Raw genomic sequence first — 18,000 nt, forward strand, 5'->3', positions numbered from 1 at the left:
CTGGTCTATGGTCAGCGTTTTGGAGCTTGAATTGATTTTTTTGGTGGAGTGTGTTCCTTGGGGGGGGCTTTTTGCCCGCCTGTCCCTGGTGCAGCGTGCAGCCAGCCGTGGCACTGGGGCCAGGCGATGTGTTTTTTGGGAGGCAGGCTGGGCTAGGGTGAGTGTGACTGCTGTCGGGCTTTTGCAAGCATCTGACCCAGCCCGGCACAGCCAGCTCGCCCATCTCCCAGCCTTGCTGTGGAGCTTCCTTGGCGTGTTTGGAACATGCTTAAGGGGTAGCTCTTGTCCAAGCTGCTTGTCTGGTAGATCCCACGCTCGGACCACCTCTGTCTGTTCTAACACAGGCTGTGCCTTTGTGTATAGTCGGTGGGTATTTATGGTAGCGCAAGGCTGTTGCAGTCATGATGGTGAGAGGTGGCTGTGCAAGGCCACTCATGGCTTGGAGACCCTGTGCTGTGGGACAGGTCACAGTGCTGGAGAAGATGCTCCCTTCTCCTCCTTTGGGTTGTGCAATGTCCCTTCACTGGTTTCCTATGCGACTGCTTGTGAATCAACTGCTTTGACCCCTTGCATCCATATTTCATCTTTCTGTTTTTACCTGTTTGGGCTTTAAAGAGCCTGGTACCTTGTGCCTGTGAGCTCCTAGGGGCTGTGATACCTTTAATCCCCCATTGGAAGTGGTGGTTTTTCTTCAGGGGACAGCAGGAGGAGGAAAACACTTGGCATGTGCTGGGTTGAGGCAAGAGGTTGGAGACAGATGGGTGCGTTGGCCGAGGTCAGAATTAGAGGTAGAGCAAAGTGGAGAGAAGCAGGGCTGAGAAGGCTTTGTGTGTCAGCAGGTAATGGATGGTCATTAGGCACAGAGGTGGGGTCAGGCAGGCTTGGCTGAGCCGGGATGTGGGTGAAGCCTGGGGGGCGATTGCAGTCACTGTGCTGAGCAAGAAAATCATCAGCTGCTTCAGCTCCTGCCTGGAGGGTCGGCGACCAGGAGAGAGGGAGGTGGGCCAGCCCAGCCATGTCTATTAGAAGGATGGAGGAGGGTTAGTTCAGGAGGAAAAAAAGTGTCGGGAATGGGCCGGGTGGAGGTGCAGCAGTGAGAGGCAACAACCTTCACCATGGTTATGGGAGGAGAAGGTCCTGGAACTGGGGGGAGAAACATCTTTGCCAACAGGCCTCCAAAAGCACGGATCCTGCTCTCTGATGCAGGTCTGGCAGCCTGCTGCCTCTCAGCAGCTGGACCCAGGGGCTGGCTGGTGGGCGCTAGCACCCAAAAAAAAGCCTTTCTGCCTCCGACTGGGTGCTGTGAGGCAAGCAGCCGTGTGTGAGAGCACTGGCTCCGCTGCGGCACCGGCAGCCACCTTCCTTCCCCTCCGCTGGTGGGAAGCGCGGTCGGCGCCAGCTCCGGTGAATGCGATGGCAGAGCATGCCCCGCCAGGATGCATGCCCGACACCAGCCCAAAAAGCACCGGGAGGACCGATACAGCCCCGTCTCGTCCTTGGGGAAAGCCTGAGGACGAGCGACAACTGGAAAACAAATCTGCCGACCACCAGAGCCTGCTGCTGGCAGCGAGAGAAGCCTGTTCCTCCCAAGCTGCCTGCTGGCGTGGCTCCAGGCACAGCCGGGCTCCTGTGTAGGTCACCCGTGTGCTCATCGCCAGCGTTCCCTGCGTCCTTACTGAAGAGGTGGAGGAGATGTGTTAGCAGAGGAGCACAGGACCGTGTCTGCGGGGGAATTCGTCCAGCCTACGACACCGTTGGTGTTTCTGTCCCCTGTGGAAGTGTTTTGACAGTGTGACGGCCTGAGGGCCATGACAGCGCCCAGCCTGAGCTGTAAGCTCTTGCCTCTCTCCTTTCTCCAAGAAAAAGGACGACCGGGAGGCCAAGCTCGCGCCTGCTGGAGAGAGGAGTGTTGCCTGCTGTTGCACGGTGCAGCAGCCAGCTGGTGTCCAGCCCAGCACGGCTCCTTCAGGCTGGTATCATGCTGTTGACTTGGATGAGTCACAGCTGATTCCCCCCACCCCCCCACCCCCCTTGTTTTGCTTGCAAGAAGAACCTGTTTTACATATAATACAGTAATCAGGGCTTGACATAAATAGGCAAATGTTACTGTCTGCAGTGGGAATTGCACCTGCTGGCAAGAGCAATGAATGCAGCCCATTATGCACCAGAGTCGATCATTTGTGCAGTGAAGTACAACTATGTTTCTTGCTGTGTTCTTGTGCAAGTCTTTATCTCAGCGGCTGCGAGCTCGCCAGCAGATGTGCCATCATCACCTTTGCAGTCTGTCCTCACCCCGGGAGCCGGAGCAGCCTCTGTTCCTGCAGCTGTGGCCGGCCCTTTCCCCGAGGGTTGGAGAAGACCAAGATGTTCAGCTCAGAGATGTCCCCGCTTCGGTGCTGGCTGCGTTACAAAGCCAAGCAGCCTCGTCCCTGAGCACTGAGGCTGCGCTTTGTGGGCAGGACAGTCTTGCTCCCAGGATGCGCAAGACCCTGGATGGATGCCTGGATGCATGGAGCATATGGCTCTTGTTTATGGATCTCATCGCAGGAGAAGTGGCAGCGGTCTCGCCGGCTGAACAGGTATAAGCAGTGGTGCTTTGGAGCAGAGGGACTTGCAAGACTGGCTTAGCTATAGGCTGCTCGTGTGGAGTCCGGGCTTCCAGCACAGCAAGGCTTCTCCAATAATAATAAATAGAGGTTGTCTTGGTGGTGCTGGAGTCTGGGTTTGGTTCGGCTACAGCAGATCCAGCAGCTCTGAACTGCTGCATCCACAGCCCAGGCAAAGGTTGGAAGAGGTGCAGTGCAAGGAGAGGAAGCGGCGGACACGCACACTCTTTGTGAAGGGAAAAAGATGAGCACAAATCCTGTGGAATGCCAAAATGTGCAGGATGCTGCGTGTGCAGGTATTTCTGCTGGGCCAGCATTGAGGGGCAGAGAGGACGTTGAGCTTAAGAGCATCAGCATTAGAGCAGGAACAGGCAGATCGTGGACTCTGCTTGCTGAGCTAAGTGAAAACACTTGCTCACTCCCTGGTAGAAACTGCTGTTTATTAGAAAAAACCCTCATAAATAAAATAATTTCACATTGTGATTTACATTTTGCAGCTTAAGAGCAGAGGAAAAAACCCAAGACGCTAGGAGTTGTGTGTAAAACAGCTCTAAGCCTTATCCATTGGTTGGTTTGCCAAATGACTGCAAATCTGAGGTTGCAGACTTGCCCTCGTCCTTCCACTACCCAGCTTCCACCCTCAAACAACAGCCCAGCCGGTGCCAAAGTAAGTTCCCAGGGATCTTCTGATTAACAAGGGAATAGAAATTGGACTAAAAATTGGGGAGGAGGAAGAGAGGAAGTTAACAGAAGGATGTGCACTGTCCATCGCTGATATGGGGAGAATCCTCCCATGCCCTGTCTGCCTGCACCAGCAGTCCTGCTCTGAGCAACAGCATCCCCCAGCGTCCCTATCCCCACCACCATCACCCAGCTGGGCGCAGCTCCCGCCTGTCTTCCCACAGGTTGGGCAAAGCCCAGGGACGGTAAATAGTGAAGGGTTAGGAGGAACACACAGTTCCCAGTAAGCGCATTCCTACCACCACCAGTCACAGTCTGGTTCCCTAATAAAGACTCTGATAAGGAAGCTGGAATCCCTTTTAACTTCTGATCCATTCTGAGATAAGCTGGTTTAGACATAAACAAGCACTTCTGTCACAGGCAGCTCTCAGAAATGCAGCTGCAAGACCCCGCATTAGTCCGGAGCGAGGTCCCACCGCAGATCCCCAGGGGAGTTACGCAGGCAGCTGCATCTCCATCTGGAAGGAGAAGAAGATGACTTCTCTTCCTCCCTGGTAAAGGTCTTCTGCGCAACTCAGTAGGCTTTTCTGGGAGAAGGAGAGGGGGAAAAGATGTAAAAATAAAGAATGACGTCTTTCAACCGTTACCGGGTTTTGAGGTGAAGTGAAGTCACCTTCCTGGGCCGGTTTTCTCCACGGGGCCCTTGGAGATCAATTTTTACTCAAATCAGGAGAAACTAGAGCAGAACTGTGCTGAGAAAAGCATTCCTCTCAGGCCTCAGCACTGCTTGGAGGTAAGAGGAGGGTGAGGGTGGCTGGTCTGTCCTGCAGCCTGCCCCCCCCTCCCGCCTGGCATCCCCCAGCGTGGGCATGGGGCTGGCACAGAGACACAAGCATTGGGCAGCAACGCAGGGCTGCTTAGTTGCAGAAGCAAAGACAGCCCCATCCTTAACACCAGTAGAGATGGGACAGCAGAAGCTGGCACTGTTTGTTTTAACCTTTCCCTGGGTTATTGCATCTTCCCTTCAAGGAACTGGCTTATTGGGTAGAGTTCCTGGCTTCTTCATACTCTGATTAGACCAGGTTATCTCAGCCTTGAGACACCTCCCATTTGCATGGGTTTAAACCTCTCCAGTGTCACTGTCCTCTCCAGTGTCTCCTACAGCTCCTCATCAGACGGGATCAGCACTCTCTTCTCAATGTTTTTGCTCTTTCTGCTGCTCGGTCCATGTGTCTTGGAGGCTACATGCCCATTCTCCCCTGGTGCTTTGTGCTCTGCCTCCTGCATTGACTGCTGGATGTACTGCTGGTATGTGGGCGAGAAGTTGTGGATCGCATCCTGCACGATGTCCTGGGGGCTTATGGTCTCCTTCAGCCCGCTTGAGATGCTCTGCATCGGGGCAAGGTTTGCTGAAAAAGAAGGAGTCGGAGGGTGATGGGACATCAGACAGACATGAAACCAAGCACTCTGAGACTGGAGTGACACTTTTCCTTAGAAATTCAAGATCAGGGGCTCATTGTGGGACACGTCAGCTTGCGGTGACGAGTTCCTAGGAGAAGGAAGGCAACCCCAGCTCTGTTTCAAAGAGGATGGATTGTCTCCAGCAGCATGTGCTGTAATACCAAAATGCCCTAATTCTGCCCATCCACACAGAAGTCCCTCTTCCTATCCACTCGCTATGGCTTGTGGGTATCATGAGGGAAAAGGCAGAAGGAACTCACAGAGCACTGGAGAAGGAAATTCCTCTGGTGGTTTTTAGCATCCCATTGGTAATGCTATAAGGGGGAGGGTGTGTGTGTGAGTCTCCTCTTTCCTCAGTCACCGATGAAGGAAGGAAGAGGAGAGGAAAAGTTACCTGCTGAGTTTTCTTTCTTCTCTCTGTACACCTGGCAAGTGAATGCGTAGCGCAGGGCAATGGATGCAAAGAGCATCTCAATGCAGATGATGAAGTTCTGGTAGCCAGCAGCCACTGTCCCAGCTCCCACCTCCTTCCCATCAATGATCTGAACTTCAGGGATCACCCCACATTTTTCCAGGATTGCCAGCAGTGTCCCTGTGCAGAGGAAGGGAGAGGGATCAGCTCTGGTCCTGCATCCCTGGGTCAGGTGGGGCTATGGGAGGAGGAGCACTGGGCATCTGTGGTGGGACCCACCTTGCCAGAAGGAGAGGAAGATGACTGCCTTGATGGTGATGAACTTGAGGACTGGTTTAAATGGGCGCAGCAGGTCCATGGTGGCGAAGTAGAAGAGGAAGAGGGCATAAAGTGCCAGGCTGACGGAGAAGTTGTAGATTATGGTGATGTAGAGGTAGCCGCTTCGGACACTGTGGGAAGAGAGAGAGCTGCTGCCCTGGGCTGTGGGAAGCGAAGCAAGTGCAACAGGAAGCAAAGAAGGATGAAATGGGGAGGGGAGAAGTGCATAGCTTTGTCGTGGGGGAGAGCACAGCTCAGGAGGGGAAGGAGAGGCAGGGAGAAATGGGGGAGCAGGGGGCCACTCTCAGCTTTTCTCTGTTGGTGGGACCTTATGGCTCACAGGAGTTTCATCTCTTTCTTATTGGGGGCCAGTGAGTCTCCATTCCCCGGTGCTTTGGGCTCTCTGTGCCCTCACCACCCGTGGTGCAGCTCCCTGGGGCGGGGGGCTGGCAGGACACCCTGTCCCTTGTGATGGAGCAGGGACCTGTCCTGTCCCCTTCACCCTCCCCAACGTGACCCAGCGTCCTCACTTGAAGTCCCCGTCGTGGTACTTCCCAAACGCCTGCAGGACGATGGTGATGACTGCCATGAGGGGTTTCACGACGCAGAACTGCAGCGTGGCCTGCACAGGGGAGAGACACGGGGTACCCTGGGCAGCAGGGGTACCCACCGACCCCCGCAGCGCCTGCCAGCCCCAGCCCTGCCGCATGAGTCCTCTCTGCTCCTGGGACAGAGACAGAGGACAGAGCAGTTCTCCGTGACGGGAGTGGAGAATGCTGCAGGATGAGATAGGAACCAGCTCAGGGTCTGCAGGCGGGAGGGGAGCAGGGCTCCCGCAAGGCAGCTCCTGAAAAGCAGCGTAGCCGCTTGGAGGGGGGGGGACTGGGTGGCCTGGGGACAGAGCAGTGCCAGATTCAGCCCACAGTGCAGCCCTGGAGAGCCGAGAGCCGTCCAGGCTAACCTGGGGCTGGACAGAGATGGCAATCTCAGCTCTGCAGTGGGAGGAGACCCTGACTCAGCAGTGAGTCAGAGGCAAGGACAGCGAGCCTGGCGCCCTGCTGCTGGCCAGGTGCCGGCGAGCTGGGTGAGCTGCCTCCCTCGGAGGAAAAAACAAACCCAAAAAGAGCATCTTGGGAGAGCGACGAAGCAGAGCCTTCTCGGCAGGGCAGCAGGGAAGGGACCTGCCACCCAGAGAGCCCGTATTGGAGGGGAGCGGAGCTGGTGCACCCCGGTGGGCACCCACCTGCTTGCAGAAGCGCAGGAACCCGATGGAGTAGGACATACCCTGAAGGCAGCAGGTCCCATAAAAGCAGCTGGACCTGGAAGCAGAAGCCGAGGAGATGTTGTGAGGGCTGCTGGATGGGGAAAGCGGGTGGAGGGCTGAGGAACTCGTGGGATGCTGGGACTTACGCAATGGGCTTCCCTCGGATCTCTGTCATGATGGTGCTCTCCCCTCCGAGGTACTCAAAGCACAGGCTCAAGAAGCTGTAAATCACAAAAGCTGGCAAGGCAAGGGCAGACACAATCAGCAGGGCTGATAGAGATCCAGGAGAGGGTTGTTACATTTCACACTCCTTCCTGCTCACATGTTCTCTCATCCACCCCAGCACCACATCAGGATTTGGTACACTGGTGGGTTGGGAGCCCCGTGAGGGGAGCAGCAGGTCAAATCCACCTGACTTCCAAGCGGAGTCAGAAGCACCGCCCCATGTGCACAGGGTTTGTTGCAGACGCAGCAGCATCTCCATACGCACAGAGTCCATACATGCATGTGGCAGCACTTGGATGTCCCAGCAGCACTTGTGGAGCTGGCCCCCACACCCCCAAAAAAGCCCAGGCAGGAGTGCAATGGCTAGCAGCATCTGTGTGGAAGGACCTCAGAATTGCTAAGGGGCAGCACAAGCGGCTGGTGGCCAGCAAGGAGCAGATCCTCAACAGTTTTCTTGGACATTCCCATCACTTATTTTTCCTATACTCCAGACCTGAAGTAATACACATGCTCACACCCCTCCGTTCCCCAGGGGGAGAGCAACAAGGTGGAAGAGCAGCCTCAACTCTGATGAGCTTCCCCTGCACCTCAAAACACCTCAGCTCTCCCATTTCTTAGGTATGTCTACCTTCTGCTTTAGAGAAGCTGCATTTCCACCCCAAAGGCAGCCAGAAAACCTTTTTCCTCAGGAGCATGATGCTGGGGTCCCTCTAAAGCTGCAGGCAGGCATCAGAAAGGCACCAGCTCGTGTCTGCCCATGGGTTTATCCCCTCCTGCTGCTGATGGAGAAAGAAGGGGAAAACCTCTGCACAGAGGAAGGGAGAGTGAGAAGTGAAAGAGATGGAGATTTGCCACTCTGCGCAATCCAGGATGCTCCAGAGACAGGTCAGTGAGATGAGAGCCCTGCTTTGCCATCAGCCTCCCTGCCAAGGAGAGGCTGCACTCACCTTCATAGCAGTCGCGCACCGAGTCGAAGTAGACGTAGTACTGGTGGCTTCCGAGGAGGAGGAGGCTGAGCCAGGAGTCAAAGGCATAGACGGGCACGATGAAGAGGATGCGGATGATGTAGCGCTGCTCCTTGGGGACAGTGTAATTCCTCAGGTGTGTGTAGATCTGCAAAGTGCCCAGTGTGCAGAGCTGTAGCTATCACTGGTCAGGAGGGGAACGGGAGGTACCCCCAGCCCACAGGGCGGGAGGCTCGTCCCATCTCAGTCCTCCTCCCGGGGGTGAGAGCACTTCCAGCTTTCCACCAGAGGCCCATGGTCGTGAACAGACACGTGAAACAGGCTCCATCCCAGTCCCCAGTTCCACAAAAACGTGGAAATTAGGTCCCTTCCCCAGGGCTGTGTGAGGAGCATGCCCTCCTCCATGCCAGCTCTCGTGCAGCCCTGTCCCAGTGCTCGGAGGTACCAGCTCGCCCCAGAGCTGCCTTCAGCAGCAGGGATCCGCTCAGCACCCAAACCCATGCCCATTGGCAGTATGTTTCAAAGCAGCTGGTGGTGTGCACCCCAAAGACACAGACCCTGGGGGTGCCAGACGAGAAACCCCGCTGGGTGTTGCCTCTGGGCACTGCTGATGCCCTGCAGCCTCTCCCAGCTCTGGCAGCCACCTGGGGAGAGAGTGGGCAAAGTCCACCATCCCGAACTGCCAGCACCAGGCTCCTGACATGAAGATATCGCCTCTGGGCAGCAACAGGAGGAAATATTTATCCAGAGCTGAGTGATTTGCGGTGAACCTGGGGCCAATCAATCATTTTGTCTTTGCGTGAACCCCAGCACTGAGCCCTGCCTGCGCTCCAGCCCGTACCTGGTGGAAGGTGATGATGAGTGCTGACCACACAAAGATGCCGGAGATGACCTGTGCCGCCGTTGTGGTCAGAAAAAGCTGCTGGTCATGCTGGGAATCGTTGTGCGCAGCCGTGAGCAGGGCAAGGGCTGGGGATGAGGGTGCTGAGGCCTGCTCATCCACTGTGCTGGACCCCTGGGTGCCGGGCGACTCATGAGAGGGCAAGACATGTGTGACATTACTCATCTGCAGACAGGGAGAGACAAGGGGAGTGGTGCAGGAAGGCAGGACCAAGGTAAGCTGGTAAAGGGGAAGGTCCCAGCAGATTTCACAGCCCACACAGTGTAGACAAACCTCCTGTGAGGTTTATCTCCTCCCCAGGGTTTTCCCAGGGTGTCCCTCACCCAAACCGGCCTATTCACTATGGTTGGGTTTGCTTCTGCCAGTAGGAAAATGCAAACATCCTTCAAGAGCAGACCCTCTTTTCTCCGAGGAGCTGTATGCAGTCCCTGTGTCCCCCAAAACACTTCTCCTTCCCAGCCTTGCTCCTTGATTTCTCAGGGATCACTATCCTGTTTGCCAGGGAAAGACCTGCCTACATTTGTGCCCCTGTGAGTCCACACTTGTGGCTCAGGACCCTTTTCCATCAGGACCCACAGACTTAAGGGTTAAACACATCCTTCACCCATGATAATGAGTCCCTTATTAACGAGCCATCAGGACAATGAAGGGTCCTCCTTGGGAGCCCAGAAAACACTGGGATCCCTGTGGTTCCTCCCAGATTTGGCTTGTTTTGTCATGCATCGCCTGCTGGGGCAAAGCCCAAGGCTGCTCAGGAAGCCAGATGTTTGGCATTTTGGCCAGCCTCATCCATTTTGGGATCGGAGCGGTCTTGGTAAGCCAGCAATACCAACCCCAAGACCTGAAGGGCAGCCAGCGGTCCCTCCTGCACCCAAATTAACCACAAGGGAGCCAGCCTGCCATGTCGAAGGCAGAGCTGCTTCCCTTTGAGGATGCTGAAGTGCTCCAGCATCTCCCTGGCAGGTCTGTCTTCCCCAAGGCTATTTGCCTCAAGGCACTGAGCATTCCCAGCGCAGAGGGTGGCCAGGGCATATGAACACCGTGTACCCTGTGGCTCCAGACAGCAAGGACCAACCATATTATGTTCTTATTTATGGGGCAGCTTCATATCTCAAGGCCAACAGATGCATAAACTGCTATGTTTGGCCTCTCTTTCTGCTAATCTATGGAAAACTGCTTTTTCCCCCAAGTATAACAATAGCGGTTTAAAAGAAACCCCAACAACCTGTGAGCAGAGCTCTAACAATATAGATGCTTCTTTGTGCACTGTTAATAAACAAAGATGTTAGCTGCTGGGTAACTATCGCCTGGGGGTAAAACTGTAAGCAATGAACTGGTGAGAGGCAAGAAAATATCTGCCACAGATAAGAGTGGTAGGGAATGACCTCAGTCCAACTAAACACAGAAAACAAACCAAAGCAAGAGCTCGCCCTGCTGCTTCCTCTCCTGCCCTCTTGCCGAACCCCAACCTCACAGGAGAGGAAACTCAGCTGGTGTCAGATCAACAGACCTAAAAATACTTTCCTCCCCCCCTCCGCCTGGCAGGAGCCGCCTGTAAGCGGAGATGCCCAGGGCAGCAGCGTGCTGGCCAGGTCCCAGGAGCTCACCCCAGCGTACCTGCGCCTGTGAGTGGGGAAGTGGAGCTGGAGATGGCTGGAGAAATGGGCCGATAGTGTTACAGAGGCAGCAGAGCTGGGTTTTTCCTCCCTGTGACCATCCCACGGCCCTGCCCCAGCCAGCAGGAGGAAGGATCCCAGGGAGAGCCGGGGAGGGATCTGGTCTTTGGATAGACCACACCACCACCAGACCTGCCTTGTAAACATTAACAGGAGGACGGAGATAGCTTGTGGCACAGGGAGGGAGGTGAAAGCCTGGCTGTCCCCCATTCCCCATAACTCCTCAGTCTTTTTAGGGGCTGCCCTGCTGCTGGTTGGGGCCATAAGGCTGCATTTGGCCAGACTTTCCCTCTGCCAGAGCTTCACAATAGGGAAGGACGTGATCCAGCTCGTTTCCCAGGACATGGCAGTGAGCTGTGCTCATCACTAGACCCATTTATTCTGTTTTCAACGCAGTGCTGTGCCACAGATGCTTGGCCCAAGACATCCCAACTCCCATTAGCTTTCCCAGCCATTGCAGTACAAGCACGGTGGCACCAGCAGCTGGTCCTGGCAGGCTCCCCCACATTGTCACACTCTGAACACGGCCGGAGCAAGTCATTAAAAACAAAAGGCTCGGTGCCACTCGGAGACAGGGCTCCCAGCTCCAGAGGTAATTAGATCCCGGCTGTGCAAGGTAGCCGGGCAATTCAATGCAGTTAGAGGGCCATTTGCTTCCAAAACAAAGGCAGCGAGGAGACACAGAGAACAGTATTAGCTGCAAAATTCAGCTCCTCAATAGGACTGCACCAGTGCCACATCCAGTCTGGCAGTTTTCAGACACCTTGCAGGTACCTGCCACGCAGCATCTACCTGTTATGCTCACTGCCTGGGGTATTAGAGCTGCTAAGTGAGCACTAAGCAGATCAACTGAGCAGTGAAACCTATGTTAAAGGCAGGCCACCTGCAAACAGGGCTTTTCACTTTGCCAAGGATTCCCCTCCATACGCAGGCTGCCAGAGCCTCAACTCCCAGCTCGTATCCCTCCCGGTGTCCCAGAGCACCCAGGACAGATCCCTACCTCGATGGCAGCCCCCGTGGGGCTGGAGCAGTCAGAAAGGAAAGGTGAGCTCCAGCAGCCCCCACTAGTACCGCTGCAGTGCTGGCTGTGTGCCTAGGTAAGGGGGGAGGGATCGCTGGCCCCCACCCTGGGCAGGGGCGCATCCAGGTTCAGCCCTGCCAGTGCCGGAGACATGCCTTTGCTCCTGATTGCTTTCAGCAGATAAAGCCAGGGCTCGGCGTTATCTACCTGCTCAGCCTCTCCATACCAACCCCAGGCCACCCAGGAGGAAGGACCTACACAGCGCATAGCTATAAATCGAGTCAGGGCAGCGTCAAGCCCTCCTTAAAGCCTGTCTGGAGGAGCGGGTGACACACACACAGGGCTCTTCCAGCAGGCTCTGCCCCTCCAGCAACTCCCCGGGGTGCTCAGGACCCACTCTGCTCTGTTGGGGGGTACCCCCGGCTGCTGTGTGCCCCCCAGGGCCCCACTCACCCTGCGGGGCTCCTCCCGGAGCGGGTCTGGCTGCCGTGCACCTGCCTCCGCATCCCCTGCGCCCTCCTCCACCTGCACCTGTGGGGGACTCCTCCTCCGGGCACCCTCCCAGCCCTGCCCGCCCGCTGGCAGCGGGCCCTGCCAGCGCCCCGCTCACCCTGGCTGCTCCCCGGCCCGGCAGCTGGAGCAGCAGGTCGGCCTTTGCCTCCCTCGGAAAAACTCCCCAACTCACCTTTCCAGTCCGGCGCGCTTGGCACCCACGCCCGGAAAGCAAACACAGATGGAAAGCCAGGGCGCAGCCCTATGCCACTGCCCCCAGCCGGGCACTTGTCCTGCAGCCGTGGGCCAGAGCTCTGCCTGGGTGGCAAAGGCAGGTTTTCTCGCAAATGGGAATTAATCCTTACCTGGAGGACAGTGACGACAAAAAGGCAGGCAGCTGGTGGCAGCGGCAGGCTTGTGCCTGTTCTTTGAGGCAGGCCGTTCCCCTAGTTTACTGCAGAGCAGAGAGGAGCAAAGTCGAAGGACCAATTGCTCGTGGTCTAATTTATTGCCCGTGGAAACGCAGCAGGGTAAGTCTGTCCTGGCTCCCACATCACATCGGAGAGATCTCCATGTCCTTTCTTTACCCACTATCCCGTACAGACCCAATGGCACACAGGGCCAGGACATCAAGGTGGTTAACTCACAATTGCCTTTTAGGTAGTAACTCAGGTCTTCAGGACACAGCGGTGGTATGCCACTGTATCACCACAGAGGAAGATGCAATTTACATTCAATTTGCTAATTAATGTATGGTTTCTACAAGTTGCTGGAGCTATGCACACCGTAAGAGCAGCAGGATTTGGGAAATACATTGAATTTTGTGTAAGGAAAGAATCCCTACTAGCAAACCAAGACTGACGTTAACAAATTCCACATGCCTCTCGGCCCTTCTAGACAAAAAATAATAATAATAAAAAAATTTAAAAAAAGAAATGTAAAAGATGTAAAAGAGGGAAAATTTGGAGTTCTGACAGATGCAAATCTTTGATTCTTGGAAGCACGGTTTGGAAAATTATTTTTAGATGAGATTTCTTGTCAAGGGCAGCTGCAAGCCCGCAGTGTTTTGAATGTACTTTTAAAAAATAGTTTCATTTCTCATAATCCCTTAAATACTGTAAATAACCCTTACTTCAGAGGAAAGAGTCCTTTCGAAATCCATTTTCTGCTTTTCTACTTTTAGGGGATTTTTTTAGCACCAGAAATGACCCAGCAGCTGGATCTACATGGGGCAGGCACAGGCTCTGTACCAATTCTGCTGTACCAACAGGTCCTAACGCAGCACAGGTCCTCCCTGCCCCGAGCCCAAGCCCTGGCCTCTGCTCTGTCAAGTGTGTAAGTGACAGAGGTGTGTAACAGCTTGCTCTCTGAAAATTTCTACTTGGTGGTATTTTTACAAGAAGAGGTAAAACCAAGTATGCTTTCCAAGCAAATGGCAACGGTTTGGCTATTAAGTATTGCATCAACTCGGGAGAAACACCCCTGTGTAACCCCCCAAACCCTTCTCTCCCCATATCTCCTACAACAGGTGCTTCAGGGAAGTGCCAGCTTGTTGCAGGTAGTCCAACCTATGTATGTGCTGCCTCCCCAATGTACTGGTACCATGTAATCCATAACCAGCTGTTATTTTGTCTTTTTTTCACTACTTTGGTTTTTCGTCTTCCACCCTGATGTCAGCTTTCATGAAATTTGCAGAGCATAATTATCTGCCTCTCTTTAAAACCAGCGCGCAAGTAGAAGCCATGGATTCAGACTACATCAGGAAAGGGTCTGACATAAGGACAAAGCGGTGATATAGGACTTATTTCCTTAAAAAACAGAAAGAAAATCTTTCCTATTATACAACTGTTGATTTGTCACTGGGGTTTGTATTTCAGTTGAAGTGATCTTCAGAGAGCAAAAAAGAAAACAGGTAAAATTAGATTAGCCAATGTTTCTTTTATTCACTCTGCACTGGGTGTTCCCCTTTGCGGTACAGCGTAGCTACAGAGCTTGGCATCTATCGCTCCTCAGGACACAAACGCAGAGCCGTGCTGCTTCCCAAATCCACATCCCACCCAATGTGATAAAAATAATACTTCTCTTGTATGTAGAGACAGTTGTTCTTGTCTCATCACTGACTATATGGACTGCAAACCTGTCACAGTAACAAAACCCTCAAGTATTCTACACAGTAGAGAAAAATTAACAAAATTCCTCGGTTCATCCAAAAGCAACACAAAGACATTCCATCATTTTCATTTCTTGTCCTTTCAAATAGGTGGTGATGAGTCATGGACTCAAGATCATTTCCTTGAATCCAGATGGCACAACTTTACCACACTTGGCAACTTCGGATCACTTCCCGTAGAGCTTGTATTCCTTCCATGGTCTTGTCCTTTAAAGCCATGGCGAGAAGAACAGGTTTGTTCCCAGCTTCCTGAGACACAAACGCCACCAGGTTTTTGGCACAAACATGAACAAGGGGCTGAAAAGCAAAGGTATATAGATGTACACTCTTACAGCTGGGAGAGCCCTTCCACAGCTGTTAGGAGAGGAAGAGTCCTGCAAAGACACAGAGAACATCAAGAACCTGTCGGTACTGGACTTGGAGTGAGCGTGCAGCTTGCTGAGCTGTTCAAATGTGATTGGGAACAGACAGGCAGTTTGGCTGGTCAGCATAGCCAAGCCATGGTACAGGGAACTTTGGAAAGCACTTTCTTAACTAGCTCAAAAGGAAAGAGTTTGGATCCATGAGTGACAGCCACCCAAACCACCCTGAAACAACTTAACTGGAGCTGCACTTGTATCGACTTTTGCACTGGTTTGGAAAACTTGGGAGAATCTTTCCTTCCACTAATCCTCCCACCCAAACTACGTCACCAAATATCAAATTATATGAAATGCCATGGATCAAAATGCCTCTATTTCAATCATAGCCAGCTTTCTGAAGAAGGCTCCAAGTACAACATTCTTTTAAAAACTTGTTGCTGAAGAGGGTATGTTCCGCTGACAAGCTCTGGAAAAAAACTGTTATTTCTGCAATTCCTAGACACCCCAAACTGGTATTGTATACACAGTTTTTGCACGCCATGTGTAAAAGACATGTTGTTTGTAATTTTAATAGAATAATGAAAACCAGAAATAAGTAGTGAGGCTGAAGGAGTGAAGAAAAGGGATATAATCTTGTTAATAAGGTTTCTTTAACAATAATAAACTAGAATAGAATAGCACAGGCTACTTCAGTTGGAAGGGACCTACAATGACCATTTAGTCCAACTGCCTAACCAATTCAGGGCTGAACAAGTTAAAACATGTTGTTAAGGGCATTGTCCAAACGCCTTTTGAACACTGACAGGCTTGGGGCATCGACCACCTCTTTAGGAAGCCTGTTCCTGTGTTTAACCACCCTCTTGGTAAAGAAATGCTTCCTAATGTCCAGTCTAAACCTCCCCTGGTGCAGCTTTGAACCATTCAGCTCATCTAGGTTGTATTTACATCCACAGTTATGCATTTATCAGAAGGATGAGTTTGCTTGATTTTAGCTACCAGTTAGGTTTGGAAATGTGCACCATCCCAAACAGGGATGTTAACGGTGACAAACAGGAAGGCAGCAACCTAGTAAAAGCGTTTTCTTAAAGTTTAGATTGAGTGAGTTGGTAAAATGATTTAAAAATACTATGTAACAAAGTAAACAAAGGCACTTCCCATTTCCAAATAAAACACAAAACCAGCCTGGGGGTGGATGTGGTCAGCCTTAGCAGGTATCACACCAGGGAAAGCAAAGCATCTCCTGTCCAGAAAAGGAAGGCCACTGCTGAAGAACAAGAACTCCATAAGAGGAAGCTGCAGATAGAATCAGGAACTTCTGTTGCTAGAGATTTTCTAGTTAAGGTTAGCAAGTAATATTTGATAGCTCCAACCCTGATGGAAAGCCTTATAATCTTGTAGCTCTGTAACTTTGTTTTAATGCTTGACTAGCTTACCCTTTGTGAAACACCTTTTCTTCTGCCTTCTCGCCAGCTCTGTGAAATGGTTGATAAAAACTTATTTTGTTGAAGCAAAGCAAATTAAATTTTATCAAGGGAAGGTGCTGGCAGGCACACTTGGGAGAGGGCAACTAAAGTCCATTATGGGGCTGGCATAGATAGGATGGGGGTGAGAAAAGAAACTTGAAAAGCAAAACAAACTCACTGTAACAGAAACCCCCAAAAAGGTTATCAAAGGCTGTGTTTGATCTTGCAACTCTTAAACCAACATGAACTTTATCAAACCTTCCATAAACATGGCAAAGCGATCCATATCCTGTAGGACACAAAATAACAGATCCCCAAGCCACTCACAGTTAGTTCAACTTTTGTTAAGTCAAAGAGCAGATGAGCACACATACTTTTCCGATGAACCCCTCTTCCTCAGAAGAGATTTTAAAATTAATCTTACCACTGTACAAACACTGCTTAACTGCTGTGATTCATCAGCTCCCTGGCAACTTGCACACCCCCACCTACTACATTTTCCCCTTATCCTTGCTGCCAGTGCACTGTAGATCCACTCTCACCTCATCCTTGCCCAGTAGCACCTTTGTGGTAAGTGAGGGCCTGCCCACGTTGTCACCGACCGTGTTGGGGTCCACGTAGACGATTGTCCCCATCTTGCCGTACTGCGTGACCACCACGAGGACGGAGTTGGAGAACGCCGTGCACACCACCTCCGTCGGGACCCCGTGGACCACCTCCTCTCGCTGCTTGGATGTCACGATGGGCCTCGCTTCCATCGCTGCTGATAAAGTAGCAAGAACACAACAGTAATAACAAAGTAAGGTTACAAACACAGGTGACAGGCTATAAAAAGCCCAAATCCTTCTCTCCACACCAAATACCCGGGGTTAACTTAATTTCAGGGCACAAAAGCATCCGGAGGTGTATGTCTGTGCAGGAACAAGGGTCGGCACCGCACACCCCCGACTGGAGAGGGGGGAATTCAGCCACCCCGCAGCACCGGCCTGCACCCCCCTCAGCACCAGCTGCCATTTACAGGGCTCCGTGATAATCGTGTTTAACAGCGACGGCACCTGCGGAGCGGGCCGCCCCCCGGCCCGGGCCGCCGTGCCCTCCCGGTGGCCGGCACCGAGGGGCGACCCCCGGGCCCCGCTTCCCACCCCCGGCCCCGCAGGCCCCGGCGCTTCCCGAGGGCGGCACCAGCCCCGGGCCGAGGCCCAGCACAGGCCGCCGGCGCCCCTACCCGCGCCGGGCCCCGCCGCGCCGCCGCTGCCCGGCCAGGCCCGCCCCGCCGCGGCGGAAGCGGCGCCTCCCCCCGCCCTGCGCCGGGCCGCGGCGCGGGGAGATGGCGCAGGGCGGCCGCTGCCCTCCCCTCAGCGCCGCGCCGCCATTACCCGCCGCGCTCGGCCGGCCAGGCGCCATCTCCCGCCCCCTCGCCGGCCCCGCACCGCGCCCTTCGCCCGGCCCGGCCGCTCTGTGCCCGTGTGCGGGCGGCGGCGCTGGCAGCCGGCGGGAGGCCTGTCTGCGGCCTGGGCCCCTCCTCAGGGCCTGTGGGGGGAGGGGGGAACCTGCGCTTGGGCAGCCCCTGCCAGTTCTGGTATTTTATTTTCCTCCCCCTCATTCCGACATGGGGGGCGACCGCTCCCACCCGAAGGCCCCGAGCGAGCCTTCCCATCAAAGTCAGGCGGGTTTGGGTCCATCGGAGAGGCCTTGGCCTCAGCCCTGCCCCGGCCGGTGCCCGGCAGGCTGGCCAGCCTCCTGCCTGGGGGCTGGCGGACAAGCGGTGGCCAGTTCCATGCCAGAACGGTCCACGCGTGGGCCAGCTGCCTCAGGAGCGAAGCCTGGGGCCTGGGCAAGCCGTGGCAGCTGCTGGTGCTGTAGCAGGAGATGGGGACACAGAGTGCCAAAAGAAATGTTTATGTCCCAGGAGCAATACGTGCAAACTCAGTGTCTGTTAACTGCATACAGTTAATCCAGTGCTAATATTTTTCATCAAAATAG

General features: G+C 53.8%; 2 protein-coding genes across 11 annotated transcripts; both read right to left on the bottom strand.

Moving 5' to 3' along the window:
* Positions 1-3,015: 3,015 nt before the first annotated feature.
* Positions 3,016-12,047, bottom strand: TMEM184A (transmembrane protein 184A). Of its 2 annotated transcripts, XM_040590132.1 has the most exons (9): positions 11,984-12,047; positions 8,774-8,998; positions 7,915-8,080; positions 6,889-6,979; positions 6,722-6,797; positions 6,009-6,100; positions 5,440-5,609; positions 5,143-5,340; positions 3,016-4,696 (listed from the first exon to the last, which is right to left on the bottom strand). In XM_040590132.1, exons 2-9 carry the CDS (start codon positions 8,996-8,998, stop codon positions 4,446-4,448), a joined length of 1,269 nt encoding a protein of 422 aa, XP_040446066.1. In that variant the 5' UTR covers positions 11,984-12,047; the 3' UTR covers positions 3,016-4,445. The 2 variants fall into 2 exon arrangements, with proteins under 2 accessions (XP_040446066.1, XP_040446067.1); XM_040590133.1 differs by lacking the exons at positions 3,016-4,696; positions 11,984-12,047 and adding an exon at positions 10,451-10,530 and having other exon boundaries at positions 4,944-5,340.
* A 1,893-nt stretch (positions 12,048-13,940) lies between these two features.
* On the bottom strand, positions 13,941-17,738 carry PSMG3 (proteasome assembly chaperone 3). Of its 9 annotated transcripts, none has more exons than XM_040592679.1 (3): positions 17,648-17,738; positions 16,560-16,777; positions 13,941-14,489 (listed from the first exon to the last, which is right to left on the bottom strand). In XM_040592679.1, the coding sequence occupies exons 1-3, from the start codon at positions 17,697-17,699 to the stop codon at positions 14,337-14,339; spliced, it is 423 nt and encodes a 140-aa protein (XP_040448613.1). In that variant the 5' UTR covers positions 17,700-17,738; the 3' UTR covers positions 13,941-14,336. The 9 variants fall into 9 exon arrangements, with proteins under 9 accessions (XP_040448613.1, XP_040448614.1, XP_040448615.1 ...); XM_040592680.1 differs by lacking the exon at positions 17,648-17,738 and adding an exon at positions 17,394-17,438; XM_040592681.1 differs by lacking the exon at positions 17,648-17,738 and adding an exon at positions 17,243-17,287.
* Between the last annotated feature and the right edge of the window lie 262 nt (positions 17,739-18,000).

Source organism: Falco naumanni, chromosome 4 (genome assembly GCF_017639655.2).
Source record: "Falco naumanni isolate bFalNau1 chromosome 4, bFalNau1.pat, whole genome shotgun sequence".
Taxonomy (NCBI): domain Eukaryota; kingdom Metazoa; phylum Chordata; class Aves; order Falconiformes; family Falconidae; genus Falco; species Falco naumanni.